The following is a 17,740-nucleotide window of genomic DNA, read 5'->3' on the forward strand; positions in this document are numbered from 1 at the left end:
CACAGAAAAGCTGGGAAAGGTGGACCGTGCATGCTCGCACTGCACAGTCTAGAACCTGTGTGCTCATTGCGCACAGCTGGTGGGGAGCAGTGAGCTAATGAGGTGGGGCTGCTGTAGACACCAGGGAGGAAGGAGCTGCAGCTCCTAGTTTGTATACAGCTGCCTACATTTGTAGTCCCAGTTGGGATCAGAGAAAAGCTTTGCTATCCCTCTCAGCCTCACCTGGAGAAGGCTCTGCCATGCCTATGAGTCTGAGGCTTTGATCCTTGCCATGGTCACATCCATGTCAACAATCTGAGCTTCACTGGCTCTTTACACATTCTCTTAAGGCTTCCTCAGATCCTCACACTGGACCAATGGAAGAATGTCACAAGGTCAAAGGAACAATGAGGACACTCTCTATGGCCTTTTTAGAATGAATGCCAAGACACACCACACAAAGAGCAAAGTAAACGAAGGCTATAAACTGGCCAATGGTGTAAGGGATAATGGTGTGTAGAGATAGACCTACTGGGAAGGATGTGTCTACCCAGCAATGCTCTACCCATGGAGAGAGCTAAGTTGCCAGCCCTAGAAGTGACTCTCAACTTAGAACCGTGTGTGTGTGTGTGTGTGTGTGTGTGTGTGTTATTTCCTGGTGTTCCTTTAATCTATTCCAATGCTGAAACGCAAGAATCCCTCAGAGCAATGTCTAAAGCTGTACCCAGACAGCTGCAGTACTGAGGTCGGTCATTCCATCAGCACTGGGAAGGACGGCTGCAAAGGAGGGCTGCCTGTGGGATGGGAAATTCACAGGATCACATGCTTACATCTGTGCGAGATTCTTAAAACTATTCTTGCTTTTCTATAATTTCCAAAATTTCTGAAGTAATCAGTAACCTGGTTACTTTAGACAACCAGCCAAGTAAGCGGATTACAGGACACAAGAAAGGAAGAGGCAGCAGGAGTGAGGTGAGGCTGGTCCAGGACGGTGGACCATGGCAGGGAAGGTCCACAGCAGTAGGTCTGAGGTGCACAGCAAGAGACCAGTGAGCCCCGAGCTTCTAACGTCCCTGTGCCGCATGCACTCAACTTCCCACAAGGCCCCTCTCCTTTGGCAGCCTGTGCCTGAGCTGAGCCTTGATAATTTCCCTACAGACAAAACAGACAAAAAGGCCACCCCAGTGCCTCTCCACTCTCTCTGGTCCAGGGGTTCTGGTTCTTCCCCTAAGTCTAAGTTTCCCTAAGTTTCACATGGTTCAGGTCTCCCTTAACAACCCCCCTTGGTCTCTAGCTCCTTCCCCTAATGTCCCTACCCTAAGGTGACACTAACCACCTCCTCTCTGAGTTCCTCTTTGCCCTACATGTGTTCCCCTCCCTTCACGGTGGGGAAGCTACACCCATGTGGCTTTAGGCTCTGCCCGACAAGCTCTGGCACTCAGCCTATGCTGCCTCCAGGAGGAGAAAGGAATTCATGGGGTGCTTGGGGAAGAGCTTTACTTTTTAAGAGGCACTTAATAACCAAAGAAGAGTACAACCAGAAGGAAGTAAGCTAAGAAGCCACTGTGTCCCATAGATACAAAGTAGGAATGTGGCTAGGTCACAACGGCCTACTTCTAAGTAATGTCTACAAATCTTTATGGCCAAGCCACAGGGCAATGTCCAAGCTATCGAGTCCATTTCTAAAACAGGCAGCATTTGTATCCACTTCTCCTATCTCCTCCCCCGGTATCTAGAAGATCTGAATGGTGCTGAGGCAGGCTCAGTGACCACGGCAAGCTCTTCCTCCAGGCCAGTTGCAGGGGCTAGCCTGGAGATTCAAGGGAAATCACTCCTAAAACACCCCAGGGTGTTTTATTTTCACAGTTCCTATGTGCCAGGAAGCAGTTAGAGAAGGTCAATGTTCTTTGTAGACTGTAAACTCAAAAATGAAAGGAAACTTTGAGATTATGTACCTGATCCAATCTTACCATTGGCAAACAAGCATCTATGCTTTCTGCCTACTGTTGGGCATTAGTCCCTCTTCTCTCCCCACAGGTCCTGAGGGTACTTCACACTTACCCACTGCCATGACCCTTGTAGAAGGAGGCCAAGACGGGGTCAGCCAATCCTCATGGCAAGCTTACAGGTCAAGGCTGCCCTCAGTAGGCCACCTTGGTCCCCCTGATCATCCAGTTCCCCTCAGAAGCCAGTAAGAAACAGGATAAATTTCTGCTCACAATAATAGAAAGTAATAGGAATGGCAAAGCCAGGATGAGCCTGCAGGGTTCCAGAGGTCAGCAATGCCCAGAGACAACACAGCAATTCTGACCACAGAAAGCTTTCGTTAAAAAAAAAAAAAATTTAACTTGTGTGTGTGTGTGTGTGCGTGCGTGTGAATGTGTGTGTGCGTGTGTGTGTGTGCGTGTGAATGTGTGCGTGTGAATGTATGTAATGTAAGTGAGGATGTCTTCAGGAGTCAGAGGACGGCGCTTGGACACCGAGAGCAGAAGTTACAGAGGGTTGTGAGTTTCTCGGCCTAAGTGCTGGGGACAGAACTCCAGTCACCTGGAAAAGCAACAAGTGCTCTGACCTCCTGCGCCATCTCTCTAGCTTCAAGGCTCTCGTTTTTAATCTCTAAAGTACAGAGATACCCCCAGCTCCAAGGCCCCCTCACACCCCTCTCTATATAAATAAATAACAAAGCCTTGGAGACCACAGACCCTGCTGAACCACAGAAATACAGGCAGAGGCAACGATCTTAGATAGTACTCTCAAGGCTGACTGAGAATATCCAAACCCTTGACCCACGATCCCACCCTAGGAAGATCACTATTCAAACAGTAACCCACCCACAGTGGCAAGTGAAACAAAATGTCCTCCACAGATGTGTCTGGAAGCAATAGAAGCAACAGCTGGGAGGCAGACTACCACCCTTCCAGTTCAGGATGGTGTGATCACAGTGCCGCTTGTAAAGGGCCTCCCAAAATCAGAACAGGTGACATACAAGATGAGATCAGAAGATGGACACGGCAAACAGGAAACAAAGGGATGTTTTCTGCCACTGGTGCTTAATGCTTTCCTTCAGAACATTATTAAGTGGCTACATGATAGGCAATGGAACTTTACAAGAGCCAGTGGTGGTGTCTGTCACTCCTAGGCAGAGGAGACAGCCTACAGCTGTCTTCCCAAATTACAGGCTTTGAAATCTCCCAACCTTCTGCCTTAGCTCCCTGAGTGCTAGGATTACAGGTGCGCACACAGTACCCAAGGATGGTTCATAAAGAGCCAGCAGCTATTCCAGGCTAGTCACTGGTTCAGCCAGACTCTGCCCAGTGAGCACCACCATACAGAACTTCACCCTCATTCTCTTACTGACTAGCTAAATTCTCTACCCATCTCACTGAAAGCCCACAGCTAACGGGTATTTAAAGAATTAGAAAGAGGGCTGGAGAGATGGCTCAGAGGTTAGGAGCACTGACTTTCCTTCCAGAAGTCCTGAGTTCAATTCCCAGCAACCACATGGTGGCTCATAACCATCTGTAATGAGATCTGGAGTGTAGGCAGACATGCAGACAGAACATTGTATATAAAATAAATAAATCTTAAAAAAAAAAGAATTAGAAAGAGGCACAAGAGATGGGTTAGTGGATAAGAACACTTGCCACTCTTACAGAGGACCCAGGCTTGGTTCCCAGCACCTACAACTGTTGTAACTCCAGTTCTAGGAGAATCTGACGTCCTCATTTGACCTTCTTGGAACTGCATGCATGTGGTGCATATACATATATACATGTAGGCAAAATCTTCATCACATAAAATAAAAATAAATCTTAAAAAAAAAAGAAAGAAAAACAGGTTGGAGATGTTGTTCAGTGAGAGTCTTCTTACCTAACAGGATAGTATAGAGTTTGATCCCCAGACACACACATTTATACATTCATAGTTCCTCTGAAACAGCAGATATATTAAAATCAAGGGCTAACAAATAAATCAGTACTTAGAAGTATTAAGACATCATAGGAAATTTATTTTTCTGTATCAAGTCAAAATATTCTATATAAACATTTATAAAACAATAGGACATGCACAAATGTGTCAATCTATCCTCTTTATTTTTCAGTGCTGGGATCAAACTACAGCTTGGCTATGTAAGAGCTCCCTAATCTACTACTCGGCCCTTTTGTATTGAGAGACACGATAAGTTGCCCATTAATCTGTATTTTCTACAATTAAAAAAATTGTATGTATACTTGAACAGCAATTTAAATTTAAATCCAGGTAAAATGGCACATACCTGTAAGTTCACACAAGAGGACTCTTGGAGTCTGAGGTCACTGTGATTACATAGCAAGAACAAGCCAAGGCTACGAAATGTCTCAAAAGCCCCAAAACAAAGCAAGAGAGAGAGAGAGAGAGAGAGAGAGAGAGAGAGAGAGAGAGAGAGAGAGAGAGTGTATACACACATATATTTAAATTTAAGAGGAGAAATAAGGCTGGATGTGGGAGGCAGAGGCAGGCGATCTCTGAGTTCAAGACCAGCCTGGTCTAGGACTAAACACAGCAAGTTCCAGAACAGCCCCCAAACAAAAAGCTAACAAACAAACAAAAAGAAGGAGGAAGAGGAGGAGGAGGAAGACGAAGACAAAGATGAAGAGAAATAAGGTTGAGGGCTTATTTTGCAGAGGGCTCACAGATGAGAGCTGGCACAAGGGCTACTTGAAGCCCAAATGGTTGGAGCTATTGTGGATATGCTGTCTCCCATAACAGCCATTATATCTTAAGCAGAGCAGTTGTGACCCCCAAGAAGCCCTTAAGATGGTACCTGTTGATGGTCCTCATGGGGAGGGTCAATATTCTCTCACCTGAGAGTCCAGACAACACTTCCTGAGTCCCCTCCCAGCTGGATATACTCCGGCCAGCAGCACACAGTCCTGATAGTGCTACAGTGCACAGAAGGTGGATGGGAAACTTCATCTGTGCAGCTATGGGGAGGCCACCATGCTGGGGTGGGCCTAGTCAGTGACACAATTGTTGTGGGGTCACCCAGGCTCCTTTAAGACTCTCTCACCCACAGGGGCAGGTTCAGCACGCTGGGCTAGGGTTGAACACTTGCTCTGTTGTCACTGGTGCCTTAGCTGTTTGATCAGGTCTCCCCAAAAAGAAGTCAGGCAACAGGAATACAAGGAAAAGCCTGCAAAGTCCAGTGCTCCTTACTCCACAGAACACTGCGGGAAGGAGTGGTGCTCACCCAGCAGGCTGCCCTGGCCTGCAGATGCCTGACTGATTCTTTATAGGACTGCTGCATCCTTTAGTCTACCCTTGACTTCAACCAAGAGGATGCGGAACAGGATCTGGATTTGTTCCTATGCGGAGTAGCACTGAAAGTCAGGAGGGTGGGGCAGGATCACGTCCAACCTGGGGACTAGGCAGAGGGCAGGGCGTCTTCATTTTCTCACTGGTGACACAGAAGCCTGCGTGAGCTCACTGTTCCCACCCTATGCATGAGATAGGATGCAGGGAGGGGCCCAGAGTCAGTCCTACTGCCTTTCAGTTGGGAGGTTTTAGCCAAGTGACTTCACCTGCCTGACTGCGGTTACCCCACCTATACACCACACCCAGCTGGAGAGGCCAGAAGATCTCAGCGACTCTGAAAACACCGAAGATCGTGACACATAAGATAGGATTTTTTTTTTTTTCAAACAGAAAGGGAAGGCCCCAGCGAAGCTCCCACACTCTTCCTACACACGCCCACTGCAGGTCACAGGTGAGTCAGCTTCACCGCTGGTCTTAAACAAGTCCTTTCTTAATTTATTCTTCTCAATTCCCAGCCTGCTCCTGAGAATTAAGTCAGAAAACGGGATACTGCATGCTGTTTCCAGGTTGTAGCGTTGGTGAGAGAAGAGAACCAGAGCCATCCCATTGCTTAGTGACAGGGTACCTGTAGTCTGAAGGTGGGAGTAGCCCTTGTGGTCACCAAGACACACCTTGGTGCAAGGACCCTGGGACTGACATGCAAAAGCATTTGCCAGACTAAAGGCACCTAGCCTGGGGCTGGGTCTCAGCAGGGCAGGATCACTGTCTTCAAGAGTCAAACACACATGGTACTAGGGACCACCTTTTCCACCCTGGGGAAGGCAGAGCAGCGGCCTAGTGTCCTCCCTAATGTGGATCACTAACTCCAAGGGGAAAACCACTGAGATCTGTTGGATCCAGGGGTGGGGAATACAGTTCAATGGTAGAGTGAGCAGAGCCGGGGATTTGAGTCCTAGCACAGCATCCAACAAGGACCAGAATCCAAAGGTGCTGGGAAGCTGTTGGGACTTACTTGTTTAGGCATTCGGCATGGTGTACTCCTGTGTCAGATATAGTATTCTGTGCCTCCCCTATCCTTCATAGACCAATGGTTCTCAACCTTCCTAATGCTGTGACCCTTTAATACAGTTCCTCATGTTGTAGTGACCTAGCCATAAAATTATTTCAACTGCTACTTCATGACTACTGCTACTATTTACGAACTGTAAGGAAATATCTGATATATGATCTCAGTGAAAGGGTCTTTGACACCCCTTCCCCAATGGGTTCATGACCCACAGGTTAGGAACCACTACAACAGACCCTCTACAAGGTGGAGCCTGGAGGCGCCTAGCAGGGAGGGCTTGCCTTCAGGAAGCAAAGGTAGCTGACAAGAGACCACTTTTTTCAGGCCAGTTTTCCAGCAAAACCTCTGCAGTAAGCAGGGGCCCTGGGGATGACTGCCTCCATGGTAAACCCCAGATGTCCCAGCAGGGTTAGCCACAAGGAGGCTGGCTGGAACAGGAGAGAAAGCATAGTGACCTCTGGGGGCCAGAGGCACCCCCCCCCACTGCCCCCACAAGCCTGGCCTGAGCCTGATGACCTTGGGGTTCACTCTTTCCTGCTAGAGGTTTGTTTGTAGGGGGGATTAGACAAGAGTTATTCTAGAAAAGAAATAAAAAGAATTTCTGATCCACTGAGTCAACGAAATTCTAATAAAAAATGCCAGCAAGTCGTTTTCTTTTCTTTGTAGACATCCACAAGCTGCTTGTAGGGGGCAGGAGCAGAGAAGAACTCAGAGACAGTATCATACTGTAGCCACAACAATCCTTCTGCCTCAGCCTTGCAAGTGCTGGAATGCTGGGTGTGAGTCACCAATGTCCAGCTAGACTGTTAAGTTTATAAGGAAAGAAAGGACTAGAACAGCCAAAACAATTCTGGAAAAAAGTCTTATGGGGCGACTGGGCAGTGACTTGAGCTAGGAGTCCACCTATGGGCAGGCCATGAACACCAAACTGGCTCAGGAAGTGAGGACAGAGACCCTAGAGTACCTGCCCCAGTGCTCCTCAGCTTCATAACCCTGGCCTTGCAATGTTTCTAGCTGGACAGCTGAATCTGTGAAATGAGGCCACATGGCTTACTCCCAGGACTAAATAACCTACTGAGCAAGTGAAGATCTGCTCCAGCCCCCACCCCTTCCTCTCTGGGCCACACATGCTCACTTCTACTCCCATGCACCCACCTCGCTGTTTCCCCAGCTACTGTCCTAGCCGTAACGTTAGCACATGTGTTCTCTAAGGGTTAAGCAGATTTGAGCTGTGTTTGTAGGTAACCCTGTTGGGAGGGAGGGCCTCCAAGTGTCTTCTTGCTCTTCAGAGCTCCACACTGGTGTTAGTTCCCCATCAGTTTTCTTTCATTCCCAGTTGTTCAGCTGATGATACAGAGGGTCAATGAGGCAATGGGACTCACCCCAGAGTCAAAGAGCTAGTAATTTGCAGGCCCTGACCCCAAGTCCACTCTATCTGCTGGGGTCCTACTCTTTCAGGGCCTATTGCTGAAAAAAAAAATTTTTTTAAGTGCATGATGATCTAGTTATATGAATCAACTGAAATGGCCACGAGCCAAGTGTCTGTGCAGTGTCAAGGCAAGCAGACCTGGGCAAGCAGTGCCAAGTGAGCTGCAGGGGAACTGGGCCAGGTGGATCTTGTGCTCTTGCCAGCACACAGGTGCTCACAGACAGCAGGTCCCTGGGGTCATCTGGTGGTCAGAGTTCAGAGCTGGGTGGCAGTGTGTGATGGAATGGCTGAGGAGGAGGCCCAGGTTAGGAAGAAAGAGCAGTGAGGGAGGAAGGTGAGAGAGAGACGGCCTTCTCGCTGAGAGAGTCTGCATGAGGAGGTGCCAGGCACAGCTCAGCCTTGTACATCCAGCCTGGAGCTCAGGCGCAGAACCTGAGTCCTTCAGCATCATTCTCAGGGTGGACCTCCATGACAGCGTGTAAACCTGGGGCCACGGCGCACGAGTAAAGATCCTAAGCGTTGAAGAGCGAGCTATGTCTGCCCAGCCAGGGCTTGCGCTACCCACCCTCTCATAGTGCAGGTTCAGGACTCTGGGCCCAACTACCCAAATTCTACCCTCTGAATTCCATGTCTAACTCAAGGCACACTCTCCACAAGGCCTTGTCCTGTCCCTCAGCTGAAGAGAGCCTAAGCAGACACTGTTCCCACAGGACACTCAGGGATGCTGTCCCCCAGGCTTGCCCTCCAGCTCACATGGACAGCTGCAGACTGTTCACCTCCAAGGGGCCCAAGAAGTTAACGTGTTCACTAGTGATCAGTCTCAGAGGCCAGCCCTCCAATGAAGCTGAGGATCACCCTTTCTCCCCAAAGAGACTGTGGCTATCTGCTCTGCTGGAACCCACAGGCCTCTGCTGGAGCCCCTTTCAGCCTCGAGTACAGGCTCAGGCCCCGAACACGGTAGTCTAGGGCCAAGGCCAAGGGTCTGGCTCCTGTTACTCTGGCTAAGACCCAAGCTTGCCTTCCTGGGTCAAGCCCTGTGCTCTCTGAAGGCATTCGAGACCTAAGGGTCTGCTTTTCTCTGGGAGCCGCAAAGGAAAGTGCAATTCCTTGCTAACCACTGCCCCTTATTCCCAAGTCAGACGAGCGGCACGGTATTCACGAAGCAGAACACGATCACAATGAGCTCAAGCTTGGTCCTTAGCTGTCAGGACAAAAGGACAGACGTCCAGTGCTCTAACACACACAACCTCTGCAAACCTAGCGAGTGAGCGGGGCCTTGATCTGGCCTCACAGGGTGGACCTTTTACCCACAGGAGCCTGGAACTAAGCACTTCCACCTCTTCTTTCTCGGTTAGGGTAGAGGGTCATAACACATGTGCTCACCCTCCTTCAGTCAAGAAAAGCCACTTCTCTGTACAGTGCGATGGGCTGCCCCTCCCCTTTGATCTTTGTTTAAAAATAAAACCACACTTACAAACAGCTAAAGCCATCTTGGACTCAGTTTCCTTGCCTCTTCACTAGTGTTAATCCACACCATCTCTCCCTCCATGTTCACACTGTTTATCACACTTCCTAGCAGCTTATCACACTTCCTCTTCTAAACAGCCTGTGTCCCTTTAGAGTACACCACCACCTACTGCTGCCTCCCAGGTGTCTACGGTAGCACCCCACATAGCACCCTGCAGATAGGCTGTGAAGTTGCCTCAGACTGAATAGCATGCGTGCACGTATCATTTCTATATTTAGTCTCAATTCTGAACTTGCCTTTGCTTTACTGCAGCACCACCTCTAAGATTCAGCAGCGTGACGGTCTAACAGCAGAGTCTCATGCTAACTGACCCACTTACCACTCACCAGTGACCCTTCTTTCTCAGCAAGGAGGGAGATGAAGGGAGACTATCTAGTGTTATCAGAGGCAGCCCAGAAGAAAGACTCAAGGCTCCAGTCAGCAACTGAGAACCCATGACTAAGAATGAGGGAGACCATGTAGGTATCTACCCCCAAATCACACAAGTCTGGGAGCACTTGGCAAAGACGCCCCGAGGTGCTAAGGGCTCCCAAAACCACATAGCTCAGTGTGGAGAAGACCACCATCGCAAGGCTCTCAGGATAGAAAGCTGTGGCCAATTCTGAACCCAAGAGAGATGGCAAAGACCTTGAAGGATTGTCAAGAAGACAAAATGAAAGGCTTCCTGATTACTGTAGGAGATGAAGACAGAGAAGAGGGCCTGCTCTCGGAGACATTCCTTCACCCCAGCGAGGCTTGTTCTAGTATGACAGTCCAGCTTCCTCTGGGGAGCTCTGCCTCCCCACAGGGCCATCCTACCTTCTATACCAAGGCCTACCTTCTGAGCAGCAGGACCTGTGCACAAAAAACGCTGGCCAGGACAGAGGAAATCCAAGCCATCTACTTATAAAGATGCAAAGTCTAACCACAGCCATATCCTAGCTGAGAACTGAGCAGGACAGGGTGAACATGACTTCCGGGACATTCGGCTGTTCTGCTATGGAAGATCAGCTTCAAAGCTATTCCCTCCTCTACATGCTGGTTCCTGCAGAATTTCCTGCATCTTTCTGAAAGATGAAGAAAGACCTCATGCCTGCCACCATGAGAGAAGGCTGGCCAAGCCCCCACATAGGTTGAGCATAGTCAAACCAGTTCAACCAGACAACAGTATTTCACAAAGCAAGAAAAATATTCTAACTATAAGGGAAGTACAACAAAAAGAAGGAAAAAGTGGCCTCTGAGCTAAGCTCCACGTGTAAACTAGTGTCACAGAGTGATTCCAAGCTGGGAAGGGTGGTGCACACCTGCAATCCCGGCACCTGGAAGGGAGTTTATGACCTGCCTCGGCTACACAGCTGAGACCAGCTGGGACTATAGAAGCCCCTGTGCCAACAAACAAACAAACAGGATAAATCCAGGCTGGAAAGGCAGATGTGAGTAGACCACGTGGCCCAGAGCTTTACAAGCTAAAAGTGACAAGACTAAAAGATGTAATATACAGTTAGAATGTAACACAAGCTAAGAGCTAGACCAGATTTCTCAACCTCTGGGTTGCTTGTGGGTTGTTTGGGGTTGACCGATCCTTTCACAGGGGTCACCTAAGTCCACCAGCAATTACAGATATTTGCATTTTGTATTATAATTTGTAAAGTAACAAAATTACAGTTATGAAGTAGCAATAAAAATAATTTTATGGTTGGGAGATCACCAAAACATGAGGAACTGGATTAAAGATTCACAGTGTTAAGAAGGTTGAGAACCAGAATTGAACTAGACAGTAAACGAAAAAATCTTATATATAGGGACATATACAGAATATATAGGGACAATCCTAACTAGTGATAGAGTTGATCTTTTCAGGTCTGAACAAGACACCCAAGAGAGTGGTGTCCAGCTCTGAATTCAGCACTGGGGAAATGCTGGTGGGGAATGCAGGGCAGTGTGGCATGGCCGGAACCCATAGGCCTACCTGTGCTTCCCATCTTCTTCTTCCTCTTCTCGGAGCTGCTTGGTCTGTGGCTCCCCATCGTCCCTGTCCTAGAAAAGAAAGAAAAAAACCAGTGCTCAAGGAGAACACTCCTACTGTGGCCCAGGTCACCTGGGGAGCTGGTAAGGATGACAATCAGGGCCAGGTGTGGGTACAGGAGACTTGCTCTTCCCTGCTCCCTCCCTGGGCAGAACTTAAAACTCCACAACCCGGCCCGGCGGTGGTGGCACACGTCTTTAATCCCAGCACTCGGGAGGCCGAGGCAGGCGGATCTCTGTGAGTTCGAGGCCAGCCTGGTCTACAAGAGCTAGTGCCAGGACAGGCTCCAAAGCTACAGAGAAACCCTGTCTCGAAAAACTAAAAACAAACAAACAAAAAAACAAAACAAAACTCCACAACCCTCCCAGCACTCAGGAGGCAGAAGCAGGCAAATCTCTGTGAGATCAAAGCCAGCCTGGTCTACATAGTGAGGTCCAGGACAGCCAGGGCTACAGAAAAACTTTGCCTCAAAATAAAATTAAATTAAAAAACAACAGGGCTGGAGAGATGGCTCAGTGGTTAAGAGCATTGCCTGCTCTTCCAAAGGTCCTGAGTTCAATTCCCAGCAACCACATGGTGGCTCACAACCATCTGTAAAGAGGTCTGGCGCCCTCTTCTGGCCTGCAGGCATACACACAGACAGAATGTGGTATACATAATAAATAAATAAATATTAAAAAAAAATAAAATAAAAAACAACAACAATAAAAAAGCCCTCCATGATCCCAGCCCAATCCCAGACACAAGGATGTCCTTGATGACAAGCAGGAAGAGCTGGCAAGAATGCAAAGCTGGTCAGAGTTGGATGGCCACCAGTCATCTTCACAGATATGGATGGAAGGAACCATGTGCTGGGCTGGAGGGAGATGGGAGAAAGATGGTCACCAACACTAGGGCAGGATGAGAACCTCGGGCCTTTTGGCATTCCTTCCGGTCCAGAGACCTCTCCAGAGAGACCATCTGGATCCCTTCAGAAGAAACCTAACTTGGACCAGGCTTGGAACAAGAGTCACTGCCCAGGTCTGTGATGTACTAAAGGAGACAGAGGCTTAAAATTTTTCTTACATTTTGTGTGTGTGTGTGTGTGTGTGTGTGTGTGTGTGTGTGAGAGAGAGAGAGAGAGAGAGAGAGAGAGAGAGAGAGAGAGAGAGAGAGAGAGAGAGAGAGGGCACATATATGCCACAGAGCACATGGAGGTCAGAAGACAACTTCCAGGAGTCTCAAGAGGTTAGGACAATTTTCAGGGGTAGGTTCTCTTCCTCTATGGTGTGGGTTCCAGGGACTGCTCAGGTTGCCAATCTTGATGGCAAACACCTTGACCCACTGAGCCACCTTACCAGCCCATAAATCTGCCCAGCCCCCATTCATGTAAGACATGTTTATCTCCAAGTGCTCCGAGGACCACAACTTAAGGGCACCACCAGGCTGCTTCTGCCTATTGCAGAAGGAAGTACCCCCTGGGTCCTCTCTTCCCAATATCACTATGGTTGGACAAACTGACCACAGGTGTGTGTACACATGGACAGAAGCAAATGAATGAAGCCACAGGCCTAGGGCTTGAACCAAGGCCCAGGAAGAAGCCCTGCGTGCTAAGGCTAGCCCACTAGAAGATGCCAAACTCACTTTGTTACTGGCAGTGAACTCTGCTGGAGTGGTGTTCTGAGAAGGAAGCTGGAAGTTTCTACCTATAACATGTTGTGATGGCTGAGAACATGCCAGAGCTGACATTAGATTCCTCTCCTAGAAAATGCTGTATGCCACCAACAGCTGCCTCCCTCTGGGTGACATCTGCTTCATGTTACTGTCTACCAGTGCTCACCCTGGAGATCCAGGCAATGGCAGACACTGCCATTCTTTGGCCATTTGACCTATGGGTCCGGCTCACTGAAAACCTTCCACAATAGAACACATCAAGATAATTTCTGTCCTCAACCCAAGCAGCTTGGTCTCCTAGGGATGGGGCAGTGGGAAGGAAATGAGACAAACAACATGATTTTCTGGGCATAAGGAGGGGAGAATCTGGGTTTCCTCGGACAAAGAGACAGGATGGGAGAAGCATTCCCAGGGTAAAACCTGAACAAAGGTAGCGTGTGGACTGAAGAACAGACAGAGGTTCAGGCTTGAGAAACAAGCTAGCATTCTCCAAGTGGCTCAGAGGGCAGGATGGCCTCCAGAAGCTAAGCTGGCATGGGCTCCCTCCCTGACTAATGGCTTGCCCACAAAGCAGCCAGAGGTGCAGATATTCTTTCTTTCTTTTCTTTCTTTTTTTTTTTTTGAGATCTTTCTTTTTTGTTTTTGAGACAAGGTCTCACTATGTAGCCTTGGCTGGCCTGGAGCTCACTATGTAGACCAGGCTGGCACCAAACTCATCAAGGTCCACCTGCTTCAAGTCACCTGAGTGTTGGGAGTAAATGTGTGCAGATATTCTAAGAAGAGCTCCATCCTAACAGCAAATCCCAGAAATGCTTGCCTCCAGGGAAGAGGCCAGCAAACCACTCCCCGGGATAGAAGTAGTAGAACAGAGAGCTCAGTCCCCACTCCCACCCCTTTTCTGGAAGGATTCCGTGCAGCTGACAGAAGAGGGCACCATCTCTGTAGGAAGGAGGAGTGTCTTGCCCACACCATGCCCCTTTCTAACCAACAAGGGGAAGGTTACACTCAGTCAGCCAGGCTACCTCCCAGAGCCCCAGAAACACTCAAGAGCCTTGGCAAGGGCCAAGTTACTCATTAACAAGCGAGAAAACAGCCATATATCCAAGGGGCATTTTAAAACCTCCTAGCCATCTGGTGAGTAGGCGCAGCAGTGGTCTACAAACAACCAGTTACGACCCCCATCTGGGATGCTGAGTAGAGCAGAGACCACAGGCCGAGGACAGACACACATGGGTGACAGCAGTGGGTGAACAAAGAAATAGGGCACAGAGGTGGGGGACAGGTGTACTCTGGCCTCCCCGTTAAAGAGTGACTCTCAGGTGGGACAGCAAGCATTCCTGAGAAGGATAATGGCTAATACTGGCTTAGGTCACAGGCATTGCTGCCCCACCCTACCCCACTCCCCTGCCGGGATGCCAGAATTCCCCCTCCCCTGGCCTAGATCACCCCCAGCCTGAGAGACGCAGTGGGTTCAGAACTGGAGTTATCACAGGAGCGCTCATCTTAGGTTCTCAGTTCATCATGGGGGACGATACACACATCTCCTAAATGGCTATCAGAGGTAGGAAAAAAAGTGCAGATATGGCCAAGGTCACAGAACCTGCCTGTGGCGTAGCAGATCTGGATCATGGCCCTCCAGGCCTGGCCCCAGAGTTCTTGCCAAGAATGATAGGCAGCCTAGCAAGAGCAGGACAAGAGCAGGACTGACTTCCTAATGAACGACTCTGACCTCAGCCACCTTTCCTGTATCCCCACACGGTTCAGGCACGGCCATGTGCACAGATCCAGCCATAGCCAGCCCAAGTCCAGGCCAAGGCACCAGTGGACACCCAGAAATATAGGAGGCCTTGGAGTTTCACATCCAGACATACCATGATGAGACTCCCTAAATCAAGCTCAGCGTCCTAACCCTGGGCCCCATACTCTCCCCAAGTTTCTCCACCTTCCCTCTTCTTCCCAAGCCCCATTTTCCATTCTGTTTTTTTCTTCCAACTTATGAGCTTTTGCTTACATGTATGTTTGTGCAACACATATGTGCCTAGTGCCCATAGAGGTCAGAAGAGGAAGTCATATCCTCCTGGACCTGGAGTTATAGATGGTTGTGAGCAGCCATGTGGGTCCCTGCAAGAACAAGAGCTCTTACCTGCTGAGGCATCTGTCTAGCCCAGCCCCACCCCATGTGTGTGTTTGCCTACATGTATGTCTGTGCAGCACGTATGTGCCTGATACCCACAGAAGCCAGAAGAGGGCACTGGATCCCCCTAGAACTGGAGTTTCAGATAATTGTGAGCCATGTGGGGGCTGGGAATCGAACTCTGATCTTCTGGAAGTGTAGCAAGTGCTCTTAACCACTGAGCCATCTCTCTAGCCCTCCTAGGAGCCATTCTCGCTCCCTCTCAGGCCCAGCCATTCTCCTCCACCCTCACTAGTAGACAACGTTCTCCTCTAGAATCCAGTTTCTTAAACTGGATCAGGACTCCATATGGGGTCATATAACCGAATGTGGGAAACATGGGAAATTTAGCAAATACACAATAACTGAGAAGTAATTCAAGATTAAATGCACTGAATTCTCTGGCACTGCCCACCTGTGCTGCCTGGAGGGGCTTCACGGAGGCCTTGGAGCTAAGCACACAGCTTGTACACTCGGGCCTTTGTTACAAGTGCCAATGGTGTCAGAAACACCCAGCCCTGAATTCATAACTTTTACAATTATAAAATTCTAGAGGATCCTGGTTTGATTCCTAGCAGCCACGTGATAGCTCACAACCATCTGCAGCTCCATTTCCTGGGGATCCCAAAGTCTCTTCTGACTTCTGCAGGCTCCTAGAGTAGCTAATACACTGGGGCACACACATTAAACAAACAAACACCAAAACAAAACCAAACCCAAGGTGGATGACCCCTGAATTTTTTTTTTTGAATTTTAAAATTTAAAAACTACCCTAGGTTATGAACCAGAGCGTTTTTGTTTTATGTTTCTGCTCTTAGGAAAACTTAATTACAAAAAAATATATTAATATTTTTCTACCATCATTCATTATCATGTGTCAAATTATTTTTGGATTAGACTGTTAGGATGTTCAATTTTAAAAACAATTGTGTGTGTGTGTGTGTGTGTGTTTGCGCATGATTTTGTGTACATATGTGGAAGCTAGATGTCAACCTTGGGTATCATTGCTCAGGGGTTATCACCTTAGAGTTTTGTTTTGTTTTAGTATTTATTAATGGAGCTACAGATAGTTGTGAGCTACCACAAGGCTCTAGGAATCAAACTGGGATCCGCTAGAACAGCAAGTGCTCTTAACTACTGAGTCATTTTGGCAGCCCCGTCAATCTTATTTTATTGAAACACATCTCTCAGAAGCCTGGAACTTGTTGCCAAATATGCTAGGCTAGCTAGCCAGCAAGTCCAAGTAGTCAACTGTGTTTGCTTCCTCAGCACTAAGATTATAGATACACACAAGCATGCCTAGCTTTTTAGTTTTATTTATCAGCACTATTTATTTATTTATTTACTGGGTACATGCATGTGTGGAAGAAACCTTTTGGGAATTTCTTCTTTCCTTGCACCATATGGGCCCCAGGAATTGAATTCAAGTCATCAGGCTTAGTGGCAACTGACTTTACCCATGGAGCCATGTTGCTGGCTCAGGTCCGGCTTTTTATACAAGTGCTGGGGTCTTTATGCAGCAAGCAGTTTACTGATGACCCCTCTCCCCAACTGTTCTATTTCTCAGGTATAAAGTAGCTTATAATACCGCCCGCCCTCCAATCCCACACTTTCAGCATCCGTGAGACCTGTAGTGATGTCAAATCTGTTAGGAACTATGTTGTCTCTATTGGTCTCTGTCTCCGGGAGCAGGTGGCAACAAACAGGGTGTTGATATTTAGTTGAGTGATACTTAGTTGAGTAAGTAATCACGAGTGCTGGGATTGCAGGCTTTTGCCGCCTTGCTCTGACTTCTTCTCTATGCCAGACAGCAAGAGCTTTACTGAGCTCCTCACACCTGATGGGTTTGTCATTTCCTCTTGCTGGAAGGAGCCTTCATTAGCTGAGCACTCCTGCTCCATCTATGCTGCTGTCTGACGACCTCAGGTTCAAGCCTCAACCAGACACACAGGAGACAGGAGAGGGGAGATACATTTTTTTTCTTGCTATCCCTTCCCCCAGATTATTAAGACAGAGTCCATCTCTATAACCCCAGTTCTTTGTGTGTGCTGGGTGGGTCATGGATTAAGGAAAAGGGTTACGGATCTCCAGTGTACTCAAAGTGCAGACCTGGTGAGGAAGGCTTTGCTAAGGGTTTTGTATATTGGGGAACGGGCAAGGTGTTGTCAGAGAGGGAGGTGACCCTTCAACCTGATTCTAGATGTCTCGTGGTGCAAGGAACCAAACAGTTAAAGAGAGCAAGCATCCCTGGGAGTGGCAAAGCAGTCATGGCCTGTAGGGCAGACCCCCATGGCTGGCCCTGCTGGGACCTAAGGAGGTCAGGAGGGGGTGACAAGGTCTCTGAGGACACCGGCAGGGAGAGGACACCAGCTTCAGGCGAGCGCTCCACTCCCAGCCTGGACTTGCCCCAACCAGCTGCTACTTGAGGGTGTGAGTTGAAAGGGTGGTGAAGGTTAAAGTGAGAGCTGGGACCTGTGCTCAGAGCCAAGTGCACCCAAGATGAAGGATCTGAACTGAGTAGTCAAGAACAAGGGCATCCTGAGATGTCCCAAAAACCCAGCTTTTAGAAGCCTGGGATTCTGACTTCTTGGAGGGAGATGTGCCAGCTGCTG

At 48.6% G+C, this 17,740-nt stretch overlaps 1 protein-coding gene across 1 annotated transcript in view; it reads right to left on the reverse strand.

Moving 5' to 3' along the window:
• Ccdc12 (coiled-coil domain containing 12) overlaps window positions 1-17,740 on the reverse strand; it is a 53,983-nt gene that overhangs the window by 8,926 nt on the left and 27,317 nt on the right. Inside the window, exon 2 of the mRNA XM_075964449.1 lies at window positions 11,246-11,313. Within this exon, the coding sequence (XP_075820564.1) occupies window positions 11,246-11,313 (68 nt within the window). The remainder of the gene's footprint in view (window positions 1-11,245; window positions 11,314-17,740) is intronic.

Source organism: Microtus pennsylvanicus, chromosome 3 (genome assembly GCF_037038515.1).
Source record: "Microtus pennsylvanicus isolate mMicPen1 chromosome 3, mMicPen1.hap1, whole genome shotgun sequence".
Classification (NCBI taxonomy): domain Eukaryota; kingdom Metazoa; phylum Chordata; class Mammalia; order Rodentia; family Cricetidae; genus Microtus; species Microtus pennsylvanicus.